This window comes from Rhinatrema bivittatum, chromosome 8 (genome assembly GCF_901001135.1).
Source record: "Rhinatrema bivittatum chromosome 8, aRhiBiv1.1, whole genome shotgun sequence".
NCBI lineage: Eukaryota > Metazoa > Chordata > Amphibia > Gymnophiona > Rhinatrematidae > Rhinatrema > Rhinatrema bivittatum.
The window spans coordinates 85974575-85994598 of record NC_042622.1 but is presented as its reverse complement, the minus strand read 5'-3'; the positions used below and the strand labels follow the sequence as shown (position 1 = coordinate 85994598).

Here is a 20024-nt window from a genome sequence, read left to right as displayed (position 1 = left end):
CCCTTCCTCATCCTTTGTGCTGTGGGGACTGAGACTGGTGGTCCAGTGCTCGTCTCCCTCTCCCCATTCTTGCAGCTGTGGGGACCGAGGTTGGTGGTCCAGTGCTAGTCTCCCCCGCCCCCCTCCTCTGACTGCCCAGGGAGTCTAGAGCTCCATTGCTGTCCTCAATCTGTGTTAAAAAAAAAAAAAAAAAAAAAAAAAAAAAAAGGACATAATTATAATAAAGCAGCAATTTAATACTGATTTTTAAATTTGGTGTTTTTTCTGAGATTCAAGCGTTGTCCTGTTCGGGACCCTTTGTTTTGCGCTTCTCCGATTCCAGTGTTCCTCTCAGGAAGGTGTCTTCCTTCTTGCCGAAGGTCGTCTCCACCTCCCGTGTCAACCAGTCGGTAGAGCTTCCAGCATTTTCTCCGGAGCAGATTGCAGGTACCGCTGGCGACCACCTTCGAAAACTGGATGTCAAATAAGTTCTATTTAGGTATCTTCAGATCACCGATGGCTTTCGGGTCTCGGACCATCTTTTGTCCTCTGGTGCGGTCCCACTCAGGGCAAGCCGGCTTCTCAGACCAACATTGTGCGATGGATGACGGAAGCCATTTCCTTGGCCTCTCTTTGCCAAAATACAGCGGTTCCGGAAGACTTTAAGGCTCATTTACTGCGTTCTCAAGCTGCTTCCTTGACGGAGAGCCTATCAGTCGCTCCGCAAGAGATTTGCAGGGCCGCCACCTGGCCATCTCTGCATACTTCTACTCGCCATTACCGTCTGGATGTGCAAGCACTGGTATTTTTGGGTTATTTTGGGCGGCGAGTGCTTCGAGCAGGACTGTCTCAGTCCCACCCGGGATAGGGAAGCTTTGTTACATCCCACAGTCTGTACTGACCTGGGTACGTACAGGGAAAGGAAAATTAGTTCTTACCTGTTAATTTTCGTTCCTGTAGTACCACAGATCAGTCCAGACGCCCTTCCCTGTTTGTCTTTCTTTCTGTTCTCTCGAAGCTTGTTCTTGCAGATTCGCAGATTTTGATACTTCATTCTTTGGAAGAATACTGAGCAATTACTCCGGAAGCCTTGGTCATTTTCAATACTAAGTATATGCAAGAGCGGATAGTCATACCATGTTCCTTACATTGTTCTACAGTTGCTCCGTTGAGCTTTATGGTTACTTGCTTGATCCTATTCTGGGTTTATTGTTTTCTGCTTTGACAGTGGTTATACTGAAGGGTTACAGGATAGGCTCTGTCCTCATATAGGATATCCTGTCAGTTTTGGTCTGTCTCCACCTGCTGGAAAGGAGACTCGTACCACAGTCTGGACTGATCCGTGGTACTACAGGAACGAAAATTAACAGGTAAGAACTCATTTTCCTATACATTACATATGAAAGATCCTGGGACTCTTAGCAAGGCAGCAAGATACATTTTAAATAAAGTCGGGGAAAGTATAAATCACTGGGGAACTCCAGAATTCAGTACCCAAGACTGGAAAAGCTTCTCTTCCTACAGACCTGTCCAGACTCCTGGGCTTTGCCTCCCTTCCAGCAGATGAAGACAGAGAAAGTTTTGCTGAGACACCTGGCATGTCACCTGGTGTGCCACCTGCACAGTTTTCCGCGCTGCCTTGGCTTGGGTACAGGTCAGTACTGAGGATCTGCAGGTAGCACACATGTGGTTAAGTAGCAGTCTCAGTGAAACTTTCTCTTTCTCCATCTGCTGGAAGGGAGGCACAACCCAGGAGTCTGGACTGATCTGTGGTACTACAGGAACAAAAATGAGCAGGTAAGAACCAATTTTCCTTTTTGCCCTTGACACCAGTATCCACAACAGTTTATGGTCTATGGTGTCAAAGGTGGCAGACAGATCTTACAAAACAATGCACATAGTTTCCCTGAATCTAGATTTCCCCTCAAGTCATTAGTCATAGCTAGAAATACAGTCTTTGTCCAAAGCCTGCTTCTCTGCTTGCCAGAATATTATCATCTTCTAAGAATTCAAAAAGCTGTCGCTCTACCATCATTAAACGGAAGATGGGAGATAGACTGCAAACCCGAAAACTGAGAATAAGCAGAGCAAGCTTGTTTCAAAACTGGGTGACTTATAGCTCTTTTGTACTGCTGTGGAAAAATTACCTTCTTCTAATAATTAATGGTTGAAGGTATATCTGGGTTTGGCTGCAGCGACTAGGTCTTGGATACCATTAAATGTAAGGAAGTGGAACTGCTCAATAGTTGGTAAGGAGCTGGAATTAGCAGAATTTGTCTCCCTTGTTAGCCATGCTTTCAGAGTTAATTGAATTTCCTACAACTATATTTGTGGGCAACACATTTTTAATTGTCTTTATTTGGGTGTGGAAAAAGTGTGCCATAGTGTTGGCTATTGCTTCATCATTAGCAGAAGATGGAGAAGAATTTAAATCAGGTGTTGATGGTGCCTTCAGACCCTTAACAATTTGATACAGATCATAGAGTCTGTTTAAAAATGAAGCAAGCTTAGCTGAAAAATATGTTGAGTCTGTTCCATGGCAGTGCTGTGGATTGTATAAATGTGTATCCCACGGTAGCATTATTATATACGTGCACAAATGGATAATCTATTGCATGCTGCTAGCCCTTCCAAAATAATGATTAATAGGATACTGCTTGAAAGGGTTAGACTCTGTAGCAACATCAGGGAATGTGTTTTCATAGAAAGGGTAGTGGATGTGTGGAATGACCTTCCAGAGCAGACGGAGGTTAAAACAGTAACAGACTTCAAGAAGACATAGGATAAGCACAAAGGATCCTTTAGTTGCAAAAAAAAAATAAAAGAACAGAAAAATGGCCTAGCAGCATATGTTTAAAATGCCCCATTCAAATGATGCAACAGTTTGTTTTGGGTTGCCAGATTGAATGACAAAATGGGTAATTTGAAACACTTTAGCTGTGTTAGTCCAACCCGCGATTCACTATCCCTTTTAACCCATCCTTACCGCTTCTTTAAATCAACGGGTAACCCTTTCCGCCCACGGCATGTATATGTATGTAAACGATCGGATTAGCTATTCCCTCCCATACAGTAACGTGCGCCTCGATTATCGCCTTTTTAACCTGCAGTTTTGCCGCGTGTTTAACCTGCTAATTTACCGCCTACCCTTACCCCTGCGTTAGTGTGGACAGTCAGGTCAGAGAGACGAAATTTCACGGGCAAACGACCCCCTCACCCCCCGGGACAAGACCTTTAGAGGAGCCAGGATCGGGCAAACTTTCCACCCAGCCCCCGCTCACCTGCCCTGGTCAGTCCATGGTGCCGGTCTTCCATGCGGGTGCGCTGACAGCTCCGGAGCAGGAAGGAAGGACCTGTTGTTTCCAAGCATAACCTCTAAACCTCGATAACTAAACTCTTGCCTGCCCAACCTAAAATCCCACGCACCGGGAAAGCCACGCTTCAGGATCGGGCAAACTTTCCCCCAGCCCCCGCTCACCTGCCCTGGCCGCGTCCATGGGTGCCGGTCTCCGGAGCAGCCCCAGGCCTCTCTCCCCTCCTCCCGGGGGCAGCCGGCGGCGAGAGCAAGAGTGGCTTCAGCAGCCCGGGGTGGATTGGATGCTCCCCATGAGAGGCGCGGCTTCCAGCAGCCCTCGCCGGCGATGGTGAATGAGCGAACGCTGTGACCTGAGTGCCCGGCTGGCCATCCGAGGTCACAGCATGCGCTCATGGAAGCGAAGGTGCATGAACGCACGCCGTGACCTGAGCGCCCGGCTGGACGTCCAAGGTCACGGCGTGCGCTCATTCACCATTGCTGGCAAGGGCTGCTGGAAGCCGCGCCTCGCATGGGGAGCGCCCGGGCTGCTGAAGCCGCTCTCGCCGCCGGCGAACTGTGCACGCGGCAAACGAGCGGGCGCCCGGCCCTGCCGTACTTTTTCTACCGCGTCCTTACTGTTAGTTTGGCAAATCTACGTTAGGGTGGAGGGCCCTAGGAACCAAAGCTTTGAGGATATGCCTAGGAAGGGAGGGGTGCTGGGTATGAATTAAGTGGGGTATCTTGGCTTTTCATGTGCTTAGGATAGTAGAGTACAAGAAGACAAAAACTGTCCTGGATAAGGAGCGAGATCTTACAAAGTCATGCTCTGTGGTTGGCATTTGGGATAAATCCTTGCAGAATGGATAAGAATAACTCTGCAGACTGTTGTGAGGGCATTGTTGCTTAATAAGAGTTCCTGAACATATCCAGATCAGTCCAGACCAGTGGGTTGGGCATCCCAACCAGCAGATGGAGTCAGAGAGCAAAACTTTGGGCACTGCTCATATCCGAGAGTGCCACCTGCAGTCCCTCAGTATTTCTCTGACTCCAGCAGATGGTAGAGGTGCAAAGCCTGCAGTCTGTTAGTTTAAAAAAAAAAAAAAGTAGAATTTTAGATAGTTGGTAGGCTAGCTCCCTGAGGTGTTAGGCACCATCATGGGCCATCCCTCCACGGAAGCCGGGAGCTGGGGGGGTTGGACACCCTTGACTGAAGCTTCGTCTGCAACAGGCCGGTGTGCTTGATAGCCAGGGGCTCCTGGCTCCCTCACACACCGAAGTTGCTCCTTCAGATCCCTTCTCTTCTAAGGCTGACTCCATAAAGTAAAAAAAAAAAAGTGTTTTCAGTTTCGAGCTCTTCCTTTTGGCCTGGATACGGCTCCATGCACATTCACCAAGGTCATGGCAGTGTTCCATCGCAAGGTGGGGTCCTAGTTCATCTGTACCTGGACGACTGGTTGATTTGAGCGAAGTCAAGGGAGGTCTGCGAGAGATCGGTCCAGAGGGTGATGTTCACCTTACAGTCACTTGGCTGGATCATAAATGTGCAGAAAAGCCACTTGGAGCCCACTCAGTCGCTGGTTTACTTGGGAGCGCTTTTCGATACCTCTCGAGGCAAGGTTTTCCTGGCATTGGACCGTGTGATGAAGTTGCAGGATCAGGTCAGTACCCTCCTTCAGAGGGAGGCTCCTACAGTCTGGCATCACTTACAAGTCCTGGGATCCATGTCCTCCAACTTGGATTTGGTCCCGTGGGCGTTCGTTCACTTGCGGCCGTTGCAGCGTGCGCTGTTGTCGAGGTGGAGCTTGGAGTCGGAACAGTTCCACCTACCGTTGCCGCTGCTCCCAGAGTCAGTCTGTCGTGGTTGCTCTTACGCAGCAACCTGGAGCAGGGGGTGGATCTGGACCAGCCGAACTAGGTGGTAATCTCCACAGTTGCCAGCCTGTCAGGCTGGGGAGCGGTTTGCTTAAACAAGTCCGCTCAAGGCCTCTGGTCCCCAATGGAGAGATCCTGGTCCATCAACCGCCTCGAGACGAGGGCGGTTCGACTTGCCCTGTGAGCATTCCTGCCCCTAGTCGAAAACAGAATGGTTCGAGTGTTCTCGGACAATGCAACGATGGTGGCTTCCATCAAACGACAAGGTGGGACAAGGAGTCTCGTAGTAGCGCTGGAAGCAAGGCTTTTGTTCACCTGGGCGGAGCGCCACCTCAAAGAAATCCTACGCCACATATCGCGGGGGTGGAGAATGTTCAAGCGGATTTCCGCAGCAGGCAGCAACTCGATTCAGGGGAGTGGGAGTTGTCTCCCAAAGCTTTGAACCTCATTTGCGCCAGGTGGGGTGTGCCTCAGTTGGATCTGATGGCAACACGGGCCAATGCGAAGACAGAGCGCTCCTTCAGCTGCCGACAAGAGGTGGGTTCAGTAGGATTAGACACCCTAGTGTGTCCTTGGCCCACGGGAATTCTTCTCTATGCCTTTCCCCCCGGCCTCTAATCGGTCGGCTTCTCTGACGGATAGAGTGACATCCAGGCAGCCTAGTGCTGGTGGCTCCAGAGTGGCCGCATTGCCCATGGTTCGCGGACCTGGTTCGAATCGCTCTGGAAGTTCCCCTACAGCTGGCTCATCTCCCGTGCCTGCTCCGTCAGGGGCCAGTATTTTTGAATCGGGAGGATCACTTCTCTCTCGCAGCTTGGCTTTTGAGAGGCGATGATTGCGTTTGAGGGGATATTCAGAGCTGGTCATTTCCACTCTTCTTCAGGCGCGACGGCCGGCTACTTCTATGGCCTATGTTAGGCTCTGGAAGCTGTTTGAAGCACGGTGCCTCCAGCGCTCCTTGGATCCATTGTCAAAGGAAGTTCCCCAGGTGTTGGATTTCCTTCAACAGGGGTTGGCAAAGGGTTTTGCATTCAATTCCAGGTAGCGGCCTTGGGTGCCTTATGCGGTAGGTTTCACGGTCGTTCGCTGGCAGCTCACCCGGATGTTTCCCGGTTCTTCAAAGGGGGGGGGGTCAAACATTTATGCCCTCCTGTCTGCCCATTATGTCCGGATTGGAGTTTGAACCTAGTGCTTTGGGTGCTTTGTGGAGCTCCCTTTGAGCCTTTACGCAGGGCTCCAGTTAAAGATTTGATCTTGAAGACCGTTTTCCTGGTAGCCATTTGTTCTGCTTGACGGATTTCAGAATTGCAGGCTTTGTTGTGTTGGGATCCCTTTCTTAGGATCTATGATGATAGTGTCGCTGCGCACGGTTCCTTCCTTCTTCCCCAAAGTGGTGTCTGCCTTTCATGTCAATCAAGAGGTGGTCCTGGGACTCTCCTCACGAGAAGGATCTTCATCTTTTGGATGTGTGTCGTGCCCTTTTACACTATTTGGAGGTTACCAATGACTTCTGTTGTTCAGATCATCTGTTTGTCTTATTCGGGGGACCTAAGAAGGGTGCAAGGCTTCTAAGGCTACAATTTCACGCTGGATTAAAGAGGCTATCACTCGGCCTATATTGCCAGAGGACGTCAGGCTCCCTTGGGTCTGAGAGCTCATTCCACTAGGGCCCAGGCTACCTCCTGGGCTGAGTGTCAGCTTCTGTCGCCACAGGAAATCTGCAGGGCAGCGGTTTGGTCCTCCCTTCACACTTTCACCAAGCATTATCGCTTGGATGTTAAGGTGCAAGATGAATTGTCCTTTGGTGAGAGTGTACTGCGCGCGGGTCTTTCAGGTTCCCGCCCAGTGTAGGGTGGCTTGGGTACATCCCACTGGTCTGGACTGATCTGGGTATGTTCAGGAAATTAAAATTGGTTCTTACCTGCTAATTTTCTTTCCTGTAATACCACAGATCAGTCCAGAGGCCCATCCCTTTTCAGTTTCCGAAAGACTGTCTTACGCTAAATTGATTTGCTGATATAAGATTTCCTCTTGCAGATGCTCTTGAAGGAGCAGGTTCAGGGGTTGTTTACTTGTTGTGTGTTTGGTTATGAGCGAATGGGTTGGCTGTTGTGTTTGGGTTCCAACCCTCTTCGCCCGTTAGTGCTGTTAGTTGTGATAGGCTTGGGTACAGGCCAATACTGAGGGACTGCAGGTGGCACTCTCGGATATGTAGCAGTGCCCAAAGTTTTGCTCTCTGACTCCATCTGCTGGTTGGGATGCACAACCCACTGGTCTGGACTGATCTGTGGTATTACAGGAACAAAAAAGTAGCAGGTAAGAACCAATTTTCATGTCTGAGTGATTCTTAAGTGCATTTGCCTTGTGCTGCTGAGCTATTAGAGGTGTAAGTGCAGCTCTGCAAGGCTGAAGCCTGTATTGCTCACTGAAAACAAAGCATAAGCTTAAGAGGGTATTTGCTGTGGTGTGGACTCTGTGTAAAGTTATGTTGTTTATTAGGAACCTGAGTGATTCCTACCTGCATCTGAGAAACCTTGGTAGCAGATAGATAAACTGGTCCTGCCTGAAACAACACAGAGGCTGATGGCACTTGATAGATTTAACAAATGTGTTGAGCTGTAAGCTCGAGGACAAGAATCCAGGTCATCACACTAACATAACTGTTCCTCTGCAAGTTTGGTCCTACTCTCCCTGCCTCTTACCACAGTCATAATTTCTTGCATTATTACCCAATTGGATAAAGTGGTCTATGTCTTCTGTTAAACCTCCACTTGTTAACCCACCATATTTTTATGTTTCTTAGCCTAGCTTTTAAGTTCCTGGAGAAGGGGCTCTTTTTATATGTGTACAGGTACAACACTACATATATCTTGCAGCACTATACAAATGGATGATAGTAGTGATAGTAATAGACTGATGGGTTAGTTTGGCTTTTTCTGCCATTATCTACTGTGTTACTTTGAACATTCTGCGGACTGGAACACATAATAGCAGTTTCTAAAATTCTTCAGGGATACTCTTCTCTGACTTTGACATCCTTGTGGAAGCAGATGGAAGTTGGTTGTTGTTCCCATAGCAGTCATTGGGCATTTGTTTTTCTTAGATGCATTTGACAGTGATTTGATGAAGACAACTCTGAAGAGTATCCTAGATGGGCAGCCTGTGGCTGTTCCAACTTATGATTTCATCACTCATTCAAGGTAAGAAGCAAGGTGGGACCCTGCCAGTGAGCAGAATGGGGTTATCTTTATTGATAAAGGGCACTGCATTTCAGGGTACTGTTTAAAAGAAAATGGCTGCTGCCATCTTATTGAAGCAACATAAGCATATATAGGGTATTTTTTCAATTCTGCACAGGACTGTAAGCAAATTTTCAAAGGGGAACTGCCTGAAACTTTGGGGGCCAATGGTGACACAAGTACTTCAAGTGCAAAGTCAGCACCATAACTCACACACAAGGATTTCAAAAACAACCCCCTGTGCATTTGTCTACCAGCTCAGTCTGGGTCACATGAGCAGTACTTTTCCTACAGAGGAGGAAAGCAGCGTTCAGCATGGGAGCTAGCTCGTCAATTTTTGCATAGGGGATATCCCTTATCTTGTGCAAAGGCAGCCTATATTTATTTTATTTATTTATTTAAAGGCTTTTATATACCGATGCACGTTGGGAACATCTCATCGGTTCACAGAGAACATAAAATGCAGCTAACGAGCTATACAGAGAACAATATTGTTCATATGCCAATCGGACATTGTTATTAACTTACCACCAGCCTGAGAGAGATTCTGCACTTGTGTTTGTGGCCCTCGAAGATCGGAGTTGGCCACCTCTGAAATATTTATTGAATTTTATTTATTTAGTTAGTTAGGTTCTGTGTCACTTATCACAAATCTAAACGGTTTACACTTTTTGACATACAAAATTACTTTAAATAGCAATCACAAACAGTACATATGATAAAAACATTACTAGAATTACAATATAAAAATGTATCAAAATTATACAAATTAGAAATAAATCAATATTAATTCCCAAATATCTATACAGAAGCAACTCTTGCTGCCTTTCATGCACCATATTGCCTACTCATTTCTGAATCCGCCAGATATATTGCTACTTTTTAAATGCTTCTTTAAAGAGGTAGGTCTTTAAGGCCTTCTTAAATGCTGTATTGTCTATCTTTCTTCCAAATCTACCAGGGAGTTGATAACTTCTGCCTTCTACTCCTCTCCACCTGAGGGGATGGGGTGGCACCAGGGTCTGCATGAACCTTAGAGAGGACCAAAAATATACAATACGTCTTAGACCATGTGATTTCTTTTTAAACACATTGGCTTTAGCCAATGGTCTGCTGGGATAGAAGGCTGAAGCTGTGTCCTTGAACTGCTGGCTGACACCATGCTCTGTGCAGAATGAGGCCTGGAAATCACCCAGGACAAGAAAATCTGAGGCGACATTCCCCCTCAATGGCTTCTGTATGGCATCAAAGCCTGGTGCCTTATGAAGACAGAAAACCAGATAGAAACTGCCATTGAGGAAGATGATGAAGGTCTCAAAGATGTTCTGAGGCCTCTGCCTCTAGAGACAGCACCAGCAGGCCTAGTGAACTGAAGAAGATTTGGGCCTGGAGAAGAAACGTAGGAAAACAGTCAAAAGGGTAGCCACTTCCACCTGAATGTAAAAAACTATGGTAGCTGTGGCCACTTGCTCATCCTGCTAATAGGCTTTCCTACACCCACAGGGGAGCAGAGATCAGCTGTATCAGCTCCCCAGAAGCAAACTCGGCCTCTGTAGCACCAGCAACTCCAAAAAAGCCTGCAGCAATAAGTACATGCTGGCCTGACCCCGCCCCCAAAAGCAACTTCATACCTCTGGTACACCTGTTCTACTCGCAACATCTATCGTTATCTGCTGCTTCACAATTGCAAGGGGCTGGAAGAAAGCCCATGCTCAAAGCAACCCTTTCAGCTGGTAGCTGCTTAAATACTTCAGTCGTAGAGAGGACGCCCAGAGCCAGGAGGGTGGTTTGGAAAATCCCCACTTCAGAAGGAGAATTCTACCTGAGGGAATTCTCCTGCTTCTCCCTTTTACCACCCTGGCTTTAACCAGGGGCTGGCAGGAACCCTGGAAGCCAATCAAGCTGTCCACTCGAGCAGATGCCTTGGGAACTAGGACCAGGGCCTGCTCTATTAGGGAAAGAAGCCAAAAACAGCTTGTCCTAGGAGTCAAACATCTGCTCTATCAGGGGATACAGCCCAAACTTGATGCTTTTGGAGTGAAACCTGAAATTTGCTTCACCAGAGAAGGCTCAGAGACCAATGACTTGGGAACTCTGGATATTCTGCTCTACTAGTCTCACACATGTCCAGTATCTGCTGGAGACAGAATACCAGGACATGCTTAATTAGCACCAATCCTTATACCAGTGATGAGGTCACAAAAAGATTGTAGTTCTCTGTATCCATCTACTGGCAGTATAACATAAACCATGCATTTGATCTGGTCTAGCAGGTTAAAGAAGTGTGTGTGTGTGGGTGTGTGTGTATATGTATATATATACATATACAGTGGGTATTTAACCCCCTAAAACATCAGTAGATATGTGTGGATTACACAGATTATTCTAGACAGTATGCTCTTAAAGTAAATTCCCTGTACATACCCAGATCAGTCCAGACTCCTGAGTTTTGCCTCCCTTCCAGCAGATGGAGACAGAGAAAAGTTTCCTGACACTGGCATATAATCTGGTGTGCCACCTGCAGTCCGCCAGTATTTCTTTGTCTCCAGAAGCAGTCTGCAGTAGTTTAAAAAATATAAAATAAAATAAGGGAAGAGGTAGTCCCGGAAGGTTGGTAGGTCGTGGTGGTGTCATCCCTTCTGGTGGATAGGTGGATGAGCAAGGGGTTGGAGACCCTTTTTGTCTCAGTCCTTTTCGCCACTGAGAGGGGGATATCCGGTGGTGCCAGATTCCCTCCCCTCTCTAGAGGGACGACTGGAGGACACTTTGGATTCCTGCTGCCTAGATTCAGGGAAATGATTTCTCTGTTGCTGCCTTTAAAGTTTGGTTTAAAGTTTTGTTTAAAAAAAAGGAATTGTAAGGTGTTTCATTCTTTTCTTTGTGTCGTGGTGCTTTAGGTGGATGGCGAGGCAGTGGGCAGGCAGCTCAGCAGGAGTTCATCTCGTGTTGCGAGTGGTTTTTCGGCGGTGGCTTTTCCTACGCGTGCAGCCCGATTCGGGCCATGCCATACGGCACTGTGTGTGCAGCATATGGAGAGGCGTGGGCTCGTCTCTCACGGAGCATCCTTTGTTCCCGATGCCTCCTGGGGGATGGGAAGGGAAGTTCGGGAATGTCTGTCAGAATCTCGGGCAGGCATTGGAGCTCCTCAGCGATCATGGAGGATGCCGGCACAGTTGATGGTTCCTTCCTGGTTTCTGCGGGAATGGCGGCCATTTTAGCCTCCTTTGCTGCATCAGTGGGAAAGCAGGGAGAAGAGGGACAGGGTGGTACCAAGAGTCAAGCGGTAGCCCAAGAGTTGATTTGCTGGGCAGAGCAGAATCTGGAGTTATTGTCTGCATCTCATTTAGCTAGGATGGATAATGTGCAGGCAGACTTCCTCACTCATTGGCAGCTGGAGCGTGGGAATTGTTGGAGGAAGTGATTAAACTTATCCATTGCTGGTGGGGCATCCCCTGCATGGACCTGATGGCAACTCAGAATGCCAAGGCTCCACGTTTCTTCAGCTGCAGAAGGGAACATGGCATGGAAGGAGTCGACGTCTTGGTACTCCCGAGGCCACAGGGGATCCTCCTGTATGTTTTCCCGCCATGGCCGCTGGTGGGCAAGGTCTTATGGTGGGTGGAGATTCATCCAGGGGAGGTGATTCTGGTGGCACCGGAGTGTTTTCAGTGGCCCAGGTTTGTGGATTTGATCAATCTTGCAGTGGACGGGCCACTATGTCTTGCTCATCTTCCCAACCTGTTGCACCAAGGTCCCATATTTTCAGATCAGGCGGCTTGCTTTTGACCTGCGGCTTTGGCTTTTGAGAGGAAGCATTAAGGGATATTCCGAGGATGTCATTTTCACTCTGTTGCAAGCCAGGAAGACTTCTACATTTTTGGCCTATGTGCGGGTGTGGAGAGTCTTCGAGACTTGGTGCGAAGAGCAGGGGGTTGATCCTACTCTAGCGTCGGTGGCGCTCATTTTGTCCTTCTTACAACGAGGGTTGGTGAAGGGATTGGCCTTTAACTCTCTGAGTCCAGGTAGCGACTTCGGGCTGTCTTCACAGCAAGGTGTGGGGGCAGATCTAGCTGTGCATCCGGATGTGGTGCGTTTTCTCTGGGGGGGCCCCAAAGTATTTGTGGCCTCTGGTGAAGAAGTTATGCCCCCCAGAATCTTAATTTGGTTCTCAAGGGTCGTAAGGCTTCAAAATCCACCATAGCACAGTGTTGAAGGAGGCGATAGCTTCGGTGTACATATGTAAGGCCGCACTGTGCCTATCGCGTTGAGAGCTCACTCTGTTCGGTCGCAATCGACATCCTGGGCCTAATTGCCAGCAGGTATCGCCACAAGAAATTTGTAGGGTAGCTACCTGGAAGTTGTTGCACACTTTCACCAGACATTACCGTTTGGATGTCCAGGCTCCAGCGGCCATGGGCTTTGGGGAAAGTGTGCTTCAAGCAGGACTCTCGCAGTCCCACCCTGTTTAGGGAAGCTTTGGTACATCCCAGGAGTCTGGACTGATCTGGGTACGTACAGGGAAAGGAAAAATGTTTTTTACCTGCTAATTTCCATTCCTGTAATACCACAGATCAGTCCAGTGTCCCGTCCATTAAGGTAAAGAGGATTGGAGAGTCCGCTCGATCTGACATTGTACATAGTCTGGAGATTGGCTAAGGTGGCGAGTTTAGTTTTCCACATCTTACTGATCTGTGGTACTACAGGAACAAAAATTGGCAGGTAAGAACTAATTTTCCTTTTTCAAAGTCACAGTTCATTATTTCTCTGTATTTTTTGTAAAATAAAATATATAAGCAGCATTTTTCCGTTTTTTAAGTATTCAACCCCTGTGCTGTGGAAGGTCCACGTTTACTCAGATGAAAGATATTGCACTAACAGTTGGCTTACAATTGGTCTCTACTTGTGAGTCGTTAAAAAAAGTCAGCTTTTCTGGATAAGAGACCCCCTAATTCCAGTACCATTGGTCAGACTGTGAATCTGAAAGAAAGCTGTGAAAATGAAGATCAAAGAGCTTTCTAAGGAATTTAAAGATACAGTTATAGATCTGTACAAGATAGGAAAAGGCTACAAAATAATATCCAAGTGCTTGGATATCCCAGTGAGCATTGTTTGGATCAATTGTGAGGCAATGGAAGCTGCATCATACCACCCAGACACTGCTTAGACAAGACCGTCCCTCAAAACTCAGGGTCAGGGAAGCCACAGAGAGGCCAACAATCACTTTGAAGGAGCTACAGAGTTCAGAGACTGGAGTGGAAGTGCACCAGTCAACCATATCAAGAGCTCTGCATACAATTGGCCTACATGGAGGGTGGCTAACTCAGCTAAAATGTGAGATAAGGTTTTGTAGTCGGATGAGACAAAAATGGAGCTTTTCGGCCAAAATTTAAAACTCTCTGTGTGGCACAAACCTAACACTGCCCATTCTTCAGCAAACACCATCCCAACAGTAAAGTATGGGGGTTGCAGGATCATATTGCGGGGATACTTTTCCTCAGTGAGGACTGGGCATCTTGTTAAAATTGAAGGGCAGATGGATGGTGCAGCATACAGGGAGATACTGCAAGACAACCTGCTTCGGTCTGCTAAAAAACTAAAACTTGGGAGAAAGTTCACCTTTCAGCAGGACAGTGATCTCAAGCACAAGGCCAAAGCAACCCAGGAGCAGAACAGAAAAAGGTGAATATTCTACAATGGCCAAGTCAAAGTCCAGATTGCAATCCAGCTGTGGCACTATTTGAAAATTGCAGTTCATAAGAGTCTTCCAACCAACCTGAAGAACCTGGAGCAAATCTGCCAGGAAGAATGGGCAAAAATCACTCCCAAACAGTGTGCAAAGCTGGTAGAAACTACCCCAGCAGACTTAAAGCTGTTATTGAAGCAAAAGGTAGTTTTACCAAATACTAATCTGAAGGGGTTAAATACTTAAACAAGCAGCATTTTTCAGTTTTTAATTTTATTTTGCAAAAAATGCAGAGAAATAATGAATTGTGATTTTGAAAATTAACTTTTAAGAGCTTACTGGTTTGCAATAAACATACTGTCTGAAAGAATCTGTTTGTCATTTGTTATGCACATGAATCTGCTGACTTTTTAGGGGGGGTCGAATACTTTTGCAAGTCATTGTACATTTGTAATTCCTCAGCATAGTCCCCTTATCTCTTTGGCTTTCAGGTTAGCAGAGACTACGATGGTGTACCCTGCAGATGTGCTGCTTTTCGAGGGGATTCTTGTGTTTTACAACCAGGAGATCCGGGACATGTTCCAGCTGAAGCTCTTTGTGGACACAGACTCTGATGTTCGGCTTTCACGGCGAGGTAATGAATTGTCTCCCTACGGTTGTGCGCTTCTGCACTGCTCTGCTGGAAGTAACAGCCACTCTCTCATCTTCTTCTTTTTAGTTCTCCGGGACATGAGACGGGGCCGGGACCTGGAGCAGATCCTCACTCAGTACACTACCTTTGTGAAGCCTGCCTTTGAGGAGTTCTGTTTACCGGTATTTTGGCCTTTCCTTACTGAATAATGCAGAGGGGGGATCATGATAGTAGAGTGGGAAGATTGAGCTTGCAAGAACTCACTTTATTTTCTCTTAGGAAGACACTGTCAGGGTTCAAAAAAAAAAGGATGTGACATTTATGTAAAATCTAATGCAGCAGTGAAGATACGCAGATTGAAAAACAGGTGCCAACACAATTCATCTAAAAACTGGCTCCAGCATGGGCCAAACTTGATCCTCTATTTGCATATCTTTGCTGTTGCACCAGCCAGAAATTCCAGGTACAAAATGAAGACTGGCAGGGGAAAGTAATACATTTAATATTTCTTTGAATGGTGCAATGAAAAACTTTGTATGTGGAGAAGCTTTTACAGTGATCTTTGGAAATTTGCAATTTATTATGCAGCTACAGAGAGATCCAATTTAGGAAACAGGATTGGCTGAGTCTGCTAAGCTTCCCTTTTGCTCGAAGGCACCCATTAATGAAGGTAATGCTAGACAAAAATTCCCCAGCGATGTGCCAGCATACAAAACTGAGTTGCAGGGTGAGGGAGCTGCCTCAGGTGCAAAATTTTGGGGTGGCTGTAAGCGCCCCCTCCCAAAATACCCCTGTGGCCACCACTTCACTTTGTATCCTTTATGCCAGCGAGGTTCTCGTGCTGCACTAGTTGATGAAGTGCTAGTGGGATTCTCACACTCCCCCAGCAGGAAGATCCATGGTGGTGCTTGATGACATGCTGGCTGGCTGGTGGTGGTGCCTGTGGGGGGGGGAAAGGGTGCAGGCAGTCTGTGTGAGGGCAGTGATGGGAGGGTTGAGTAGAAAGGGAAGGGGATGTGAATGAAGAAGAAGACGAGGGAAGTGAGAGGGAGCAAGAATGTATGAGTGTGAGGACGTGAGTGGGAGAGGGCAGGGCTTGTGGAAGCACTAAACAGCCACCCTGAGCGCCACCGTTTTGGTGGCAGCACAGCAATGGCAGGACTGCAGCAATTGTTCTTTCCTTCTCCTGTTTGACCAGTCCAGATGTGTGTGTTTACACTGCCTAGTAGTAGATGGAGACAGAAAAGACACCTTTTTTCCAGTGACATCAGTTCATAGTATGTAGGATGGTGCAGTGTGGGCAAAGGCCAGTATTCTGTCTCGCCAGCAGATGGTGATGTATTTGAACTAGTACAGCAGGCCTCACCTGGTGGACCTTTTTCTGACACTCAACTACTGAGGCTGTTTTCCATTTGAGCTTATGTGGTTCCTAGGACAATATTCACTTGAATCAACTGCTCCCATCCTGCTGGACAGTAATCACTCTGAACGGGAGAACTAACAACTAGTTAAGATGGAACTGCAGATCCTGAGTGGGAGTTAGCCATAGCCAGATTGGTTCAATTAACTTGCTCTCTTCAACTGACGTTGCCCAAAATAGCCAATCATCCAGAGAAGATGCAAAAAGATTTCCTTACGGCGCTCAGCCATCGCCACTACCATCATCACATAGAAATGACGGCAGAAAAAGACCAAATGGCCCATCCAGTCTGCCCAGCAAGCTTCCACACTTATTTTCCCATACTTATCTGTTTCACCGACCACCAAGTTTCGTCTGACTCATCAGGGGTGATGAGTCAGACGAACTGAACGAAATCACTGTGAACCTGGAAGATGTAGTAGGACAGATTGACAAACTAAAGAGTAGCATATCACCTGGACCGGATGGTATGCATCCTAGGGTACTGAAGGAACTAAAAAATGAAATTTCTGATCTATTAGTTAAAATTTGTAACCTATCATTAAAATCATCCATTGTACCTGAAGACTGGCCAATCTAACCCCAATATTTAAAAAAGGCTCCAGGGGCGATCCGGGTAACTATAGACCAGCGAGCCTGACTTCAGTGCCGGGAAATACAGTGGAAACTGTTCTCAAGATCAAAATTGTAGAGCATATAGAAAGACATGATTTAATGGAACACAGTCAACATGGATTTACCCAAGGGAAGTCTTGCCTAACAAATCTGCTTCATTTTTTTGAAGGGGTTAATAAACATGTGGATAAAGGTGAATCGGTAGATGTAGTGTATTTGGATTTTCAGAAGGCGTTTGACAAAGTCCCTCATGAGGCTTCTACGAAAACTAAAAAGTCATGGGATCGGAGGCGATGTCCTTTCGTGGATTACAAACTGGTTAAAAGGCAAGAAACAGAGAGTCGGATTAAATGGTCAATTTTCTCAGTGGAAAAGGGCAAACAGTGGAGTGCTTTAGGGATCTGTACTTGGACCGGTGCTTTTCAATATATATATACAAGCCGTTAAGCCCGTTAAAACGGGCTACATCCCTCTGTCTCTCACCTCCCCCTCTTTCTCTCTCCCCTCACTCTTCACCACCCCCTCCCTCACCCACTCCTCCCCACCCTCCCTCTCCTATCACTCAGTCCCTCCCTCCCCCTCCCTCCCTCCCCCCCTCTCTCCCTCAGTCCCCACTCCCTCCCTCCCTCTCCCTCCCTCAGTCCCACCTCAATCCCTCCCTCCCCCCTCCCTCTCACTCACTCCCTCCCCCCTCCCTCTCACTCACTCAGTCCCACTCCCTCCCTCTCTCTCCCAGTCCCACTCCCTCCCTCTCACTCAGTCCCACTCCCTCCCTCTCACTCAGTCCCTCCCCCTCACTCAATCCCTCCCTCCCACTCAGTCCCTCCCTCTCACTCAGTCACTCCCTCCCTCTCACTCTCTCTCTCCGTCCCTCCCTCCCACTCAGTCCGTCCCTCCCTCTCTCGCTACCGCCCGCTACCGCCGTCGCCGCTCGCTACCGCCGTCGCCGCCGGTACCGCCGCCGCTCGCTACCGCCGTCGCCGCCCGCTGCCCGCTGCCGGTACCGCTGCCGCCGCCCGCTGCTGCCACTGGACGCCGCCATTTTTTTTTCTTTCTGAAGCTGCCTCAGAGCGACGTGCTCGCCCGCACATGCGCGGTAGAGCTGGTCTCTACTGCGCATTTGCGGGCCGTCGGTCACAGGCCATTTATAAGGTAGATATATATATATATATATATATATATATATATATATATATATATATAAATAAATGATCTGGAAAGGAATACGACGAGTGGAGTGACGCAGCGTTTCAGGGGCGTGTCGGGAGTGACGCGGCATTTCGGGGGTGTGTCCGGGGGCATGATCCGGCCCAGGGGCGTGACAGCAGCCCCTGGACCAGCCCCCGGACCGGAACATGGAGCGCGGCAGCCGGCCCGGTGTGCGCAGTTACGCCTGCTTTGAGCAGGCGTAACTTTCGTGATAGAGGTAGGGGGGAGGTTTAGATGGGGCCGGGGGGGGGTGGGTTAGGTAGGGGAAGGGAGGGAAAGGTGGGGGAGGGCGAAGGAAAGTTCCCTCCGAGGCCGCTCCGATTTCGGAGCGGCCTCGGAGGGAACGGAGGCAGGCTGCGCGGCTCGGCGTGCGCAGGCTGACTATTTTGGGCAGCCTTGCGTGCGCCGACCCCGGATTTTAATGGCTATGTGCGTATCTATTGAAATCCTGCGTACTCTTGTTCGCGTGTGCGCAGATTTATAAAATCTGCCCCATAGTAAATACTTCCCTTTCTACAGGAGTAATGCTCACTGCTCTGAAAACTGCTTTAGTTAAGCCTTTATTAAAAAAGCAAAATTTAGATGCCAGTAATTTAGCGAATTATAGGCCTATTTCTTCACTTCCTCTTATTGCGAAAGTTATCGAAGGCATTGTTCTAAAGCAATTGACAGATTATTTGGAGAATAAGGAAATCTTAAGTCCTCATCAATTTGGTTTTCGTCATGGTCTAAGTACTGAATTACTTCTCATTTCTTTGGTTGACTCCATCAAACGTAGTCTTGATGGAGGTCAACAATTTCTTCTGGTTTCTCTTGTCATTACATCTGCATTCGATTCTGTTGATCATCAGCTTCTCATATTTCGTCTTCGAGAATGTGGCATATCTGGTACGGTTCAACAGTTACCTTTCTGGTCATTATCAATCTGTTAGATTCAATCAACAATCCTCTTCACTTCAATTGTTAAAAGCTGGGGTGCCGCAAGGCTCTGCCTTGTCGGCAATGTTATTAATATATATCTTGCTCCCAAAATTGTTGGCCATCATAACTGATGGCTTTAAAATTTACACTGATGATATTCAGTTTTATATTAAAGTTCAAAATTCCTGGCAGGAAACAGTTGATACTCTTCATTTATGTATGGATACCATTAAATGTTGGTTAAAACAAAATAAATTACTGTTAAATACTAATAAGACAAATTGCCTGCTGTAAGACAGCACAGACTCAGATCCTCATGTAGAATTGGACCCCTGATGTAACAGATCCATCGAAGCTGTTAGCAGGAAGGGACTGCCCCCAGAAGTCTCTGGAGATCAGTGTACCATGGCCTTCGAGCCCAATCTGGAGCCACTAAAAGGACAGTGTTGGTTTGACTTGCAGTCTTCTGTATCAGCCTGCCTATCAAAGGCCTAGGTAGGAATGCATACAGCAGGGTGCCATGTGGCCAATCCTGAACGAAAGCATCTATGCCCATCGCTTTTGGATCCCACCTGCTACTGAAGAAGCATGGAACTTTCGTGTTGTTGAAGTTGCCAACAGATCTAGATATGGTATGCCCTAGTGGTCCACCAGGAGCTGAAAGGCCTAGTATGCCAGCTCCCATTCTCCTGGGTTCAAGCTTCTCCTGCTGAGGAAATTGGCTCTGATATTTCTTTCTGGCAATGTGAGAGGCAGATATGTTTAGGAGATGCAGCTCCCCCATACCATGAATGCATCTATCTCCTCAGACACCTGTTGACTCTTGGTTCTGATGATTGATGTAAGCCACTGTTGTTGCATTGTCGAACGTTATCCAGACTGCCCGAGCCTCTAGCTGCTCAACAAACCACAGGCATGCTAACCACACCGCTCGTGCCTCCAGTCTCTTGATGATCCACTGCATTCCAGCGCCCTTGCATCACCAACTCCTGACAGTGAGCCCCCCCAACCATAGACGTTGCGTCTGTTGTGAGTACCAACAAATCCGGCATCATATGGGAAATTCCCTTCCTGAGATGGTCCGCATGTAACCACCAGTCCAACTGGGATTTCAGCTCTAATGGAAATGTGTGACTCGTAGATGTCGATTGACACCCTTG

The 20024-nt window shown here is 47.6% G+C and overlaps 1 protein-coding gene across 1 annotated transcript in view; it reads left to right on the top strand.

Annotated features, from left to right (window-relative positions):
* Positions 1–20024, top strand: part of UCK1 (uridine-cytidine kinase 1) — a 36161-nt gene that overhangs the window by 7915 nt on the left and 8222 nt on the right. Inside the window, exons 3-5 of the mRNA XM_029614089.1 lie at positions 8250–8346; positions 14560–14702; positions 14787–14881. Of these exons, the coding sequence (XP_029469949.1) occupies positions 8250–8346; positions 14560–14702; positions 14787–14881 (335 nt within the window). The remainder of the gene's footprint in view (positions 1–8249; positions 8347–14559; positions 14703–14786; positions 14882–20024) is intronic.